The sequence below is a fragment of the Quercus lobata genome, chromosome 3 (genome assembly GCF_001633185.2).
Source record: "Quercus lobata isolate SW786 chromosome 3, ValleyOak3.0 Primary Assembly, whole genome shotgun sequence".
Classification (NCBI taxonomy): domain Eukaryota; kingdom Viridiplantae; phylum Streptophyta; class Magnoliopsida; order Fagales; family Fagaceae; genus Quercus; species Quercus lobata.
Window position 1 is genome coordinate 46,459,018 of NC_044906.1, and position 3,776 is coordinate 46,462,793.

Sequence of the window (3,776 nt, forward strand, 5' to 3'; positions counted from 1 at the left end):
AAAATTCAAATATAAAAACTTTCAAAATGTCAAAAAATATTAAAGAATCAAAAGATTCACTGTCTAGAAATTATTGAAACAAAACAAAATATATATGTGACTACACAATAGAGAAATATAAGAGAAATATATGTTATCTTCAAAAGAATGATCCATGGTTATAACTGTTGAAATTTGCCAAATTGTTTCAAATATTACAAAAATAGTCAAAACCTACAAATTATAGAAACAACATAAAAAAAAGTCACTATAGTCGTGGAAATCTATCAAATAGTTTCAATATTGCAAAATAATATCTCAAAAATTCATATGTTAAAATTTCTGAAATGCCAAAAATATTAAAGAATCAGAAGATTCATTATTTAGAAATTATTGAAGCAAAAAAAAAATGTATATGTAACTACACAATAGAAAAATATAAGAAAAATACGGGTTACCTTAAAAAAAATAATACATGGCTATAATTGTTGAAATTTTCCCAACAATTTCAAATATTACCAAAAAAAAAATGAACCCAAAAATACATATGTTAAAACTTCCCAAAGGCAAAAAGAGTTAAGAATTAAAAGATTCAAAACTTACAAATTATAGAAACAAAACAAAAAAATATGTGACTATATTGTTATAAATTCAACCAAAAATTGAAGTTTGATAGATCTAAAAGCACCCACAACTAACATTGGATAGCACATGATCAAAAAACTTAAATTTGTAAACAATCTTAAAACCAAAGCAATAAAAATTGGAATTGCATATAGTCTTGTTAGCCATAAAAACCTACGAACTACAAAGATTCGTCATATGATAGATCTAAAAACACACACAACTAATATTGGATAGCACATGATCAAAATCTTAAATTTGTAAGCAAATCTTAAACCCAAAGCAATAAAAATCGGAACTGCATATGGTCTTATTAACACCTACGAACTAAAAAGATTTGTTTTTTTCTTAATTTGTTTCCTGATCTTACATGAAGTTAGCTCTGGAGAAGTTCATCGTGTTGGGATCGGGAGCCATGAATTGGTTCATCAATTGTTGCTTTTGGATCTCATTAGTAGTTTAAATCCAGTTCTGCCATTGGATTTACAACAAAGAAACAATTAAATAAATGTTCTAAGGCATCCTATAAAGGAAGAGACAATCTTATACTGATGTAGACTGTAATAAGATTCACAAGTAATAGAGATAACAATGATTTATAACATGATCTCGCAAAGAGCTTTTAAACCTTCAAAAAAGCAATATCTGATAGAGGGCCGTATAATATCAGACAGATGAGAAATACTTGTTAGATTGAAGGGCAGGGAATAAAATTCTTCACTTCTTGTGTCACCCTTGAAGGACCAGATTGAAGGGCAGGGAATAAAATTCTTCACTCCTTGTGTCACCCTTGAAGGACCGGAAATTGTCCCACCAATGTTTACCTCTATCTTTCCTAACTGTAGGGTCTCGATGCAGTGTGTTGTCCAGGAAATACGCCACACAGCCAGCAACAAAAGGTTCGGATGAAAAAGGGACGTTTACGATATTGTTGAACCATCTTGCTCCTGTATGCCACGCATCTGCTTTGATCAAACATCATCTTTCTCCACAAATAGTTTTTGGTTTACACGTTTGTATTTTGGGTTTTAGGTCTTCTATACAAGCAATTCTTAAATAGGAGAGAGTAGAGGCGGTGGGAGAGTGTTATTGTATTTGGCTAGAAGTCTAACTTGTGTTAGAGTCTTTTTTTCATTAATTAATTATAATATTTATTTAAGTAATGATGACGTGGAAAATTGTGGGAGCTTCAAAAGCTTCGGATTTATATATATATATATAGAGTTAATTATAATATTTATTTAAGTAATGATGACGTGGAAAATTGTGGGAGCTTCAATAGCTTCGGTTTTATATAGATATATAGATAAAAGAATAACATCCAAATATAGCTCACAAGCTGCCCTTTGTTTCATTGTAGAAGCACTAAAACCATCTACCAAACAAATAACTCACTCATGGGCTTTTAAATGAGAAATTTCTAAAGAATCACATTGTGCCTGAAAATTGTGGAGACTACCATGTTCAATCGCTGCTTGATTCTAACTTTTATGTTTATGCAAATATATGTTACGACACAAGTCACAACTGCATTAATATAGTTGTCAAATGTAAAAGGAATTGACAGCTCCAACACAAAAAACTTGCAAGATAATTAACATCTTCAATTTTGAGTGTCTAGAAGCACAGCTCATTTGAAAAGACATTATTCATTAAACTTAAACTGAAACCAAATAAATAATAATCATAATTTACGCAGACAAACCTAAAACTCTTCATAAACAAGGCAAGAATCATGTTGAATCCAGAAATGATAACAACTATCAAAAGATTCTAGCAGGATTAATTAGAATTTTCCCAAAAAAGAAGAAGAAGAAGAGTTCTTGCTAAAATCTTACCCTCTTGTAACTCTAACCCGAACCTTTGTCCTTCCCTTCATTACCACCAATAGCATCAGTCACCAAAGCCATCGGTCTTTGATCAATAACCTCATCGATAATCCCAAACTCCTTGGCCTCACCTGGTGTCATGAAATAATCCCTGTCCATGTTCGTCTGAATAACCTCTAATGACTGCCCTGTGTGCTTCACATACAGTGCATTCAGAGAATCCCAAACCCGAACAATCTGCTTCGTGTGAATTGTGAGATCCTTGGCCTGCCCACTGTATCCACCGGAAGGCTGATGAATCATAATTGTGGCATTGGGAAGTGCCCGCCTCTCACCCTTGGCTCCTGCAGCTAAGAGGAGAGAAGCCATCGAAGCAGCTTGCCCCAAACAAATTGTATTGATTGGAGACCGGATGTATTGCATTGTATCATAAATTGCAAGACCTGTATAATTCAATTTCCAAGTCTTTAAATATGTACAACAGAGAAACTAAGCTCAATACATATGCATCACAAATGTTTTTTTCTACAAATTTTAAGTTGTTATGTTTTGACAAAAATACATCTTGAATCTCTAGATCCTTTGAACTAAGTAAGAATGGAATTTGAAAAGGTGGAATAGAATGTACCTGCGGTGACGGCGCCGCCGGGGGAGTTGAGGTACATGTGGATGGGTTTGGAGGGGTTTTCAGACTCGAGGAATAGGAGCTGGGCGACGACAACGTGGGCAGTGTCGTCGGAGATGGGTCCGTTGATGCAGACAATTCGTTCCTTGAGGAGACGGGAGAAGATGTCGTAGGCGCGTTCGCCTCGCGACGAGTGCTCTATCACCATCGGGATCAGGCTGTAGCTGCGCATCATTGGCTGCTGCTGCTGCACCTGTTGACACCATGTCGCCCTGCCCACCAGTCTCGCGCTTGATATTAGACTCCTCATCCTAATGCCAATGCTATAGAGAGATTTCCAAAATATGAGACTAGTAGTAGAAGATCTTTGATTTGGGAACAACCGCCTAGGGTTTATGAATTAAGATGAGAGGTTTTTTTTTTGATTGGGTTATTTATTTTATTATTATTATTACTCCGTATTTTTTTTTTTTTAAGAATGTTAAGATAAGAGTTCTGCTTCACCGGTTAGGACATTCACATGGGGTCTTATAAATGCTATATATTGGTAATATTTAGTATTAAAGTCCCAAAACCTCCTATTACCCGGTCTTGCAAAATCTTGCAATTACAAAAAAAATTTGCAATTGTGCTACAGTGCCATCATTTTTATGATGGCACTGTAGCAACTTGTAAAAGGTTTATATTGTATTTTATGGTTGTGGGTGGGTATTTTTAAT

The 3,776-nt window shown here is 34.4% G+C and overlaps 1 protein-coding gene across 4 annotated transcripts; it reads right to left on the reverse strand.

Moving 5' to 3' along the window:
• Window positions 1-911: 911 nt before the first annotated feature.
• On the reverse strand, window positions 912-3,513 carry LOC115982881 (ATP-dependent Clp protease proteolytic subunit 2, mitochondrial-like). 4 transcript variants are annotated; one of them, XM_031105618.1, is made up of 3 exons: window positions 3,061-3,513; window positions 2,442-2,875; window positions 912-1,074 (listed from the first exon to the last, which is right to left on the reverse strand). In XM_031105618.1, exons 1-2 carry the CDS (start codon window positions 3,365-3,367, stop codon window positions 2,454-2,456), a joined length of 729 nt encoding a protein of 242 aa, XP_030961478.1. In that variant the 5' UTR covers window positions 3,368-3,513; the 3' UTR covers window positions 912-1,074; window positions 2,442-2,453. The 4 variants fall into 4 exon arrangements, with proteins under 4 accessions (XP_030961478.1, XP_030961476.1, XP_030961477.1 ...); XM_031105616.1 differs by lacking the exon at window positions 912-1,074 and adding an exon at window positions 1,115-1,550; XM_031105617.1 differs by lacking the exon at window positions 912-1,074 and adding an exon at window positions 1,115-1,565.
• Between the last annotated feature and the right edge of the window lie 263 nt (window positions 3,514-3,776).

What these genes read in the sequence shown, in the direction of transcription:
- LOC115982881 (XM_031105618.1), bottom strand. Translation starts at nt 3,367, where the DNA reads ATGAGGAGTCTAATATCAAGCGCGAGACTGGTGGGCAGGGCGACATGG. An exon ending in CGGCGGCGCCGTCACCGCAG is followed by an intron (nt 2,876 to 3,060) that starts GTACATTCTATT and finishes TGAATTATACAG; the next exon opens with GTCTTGCAATTTATGATACA.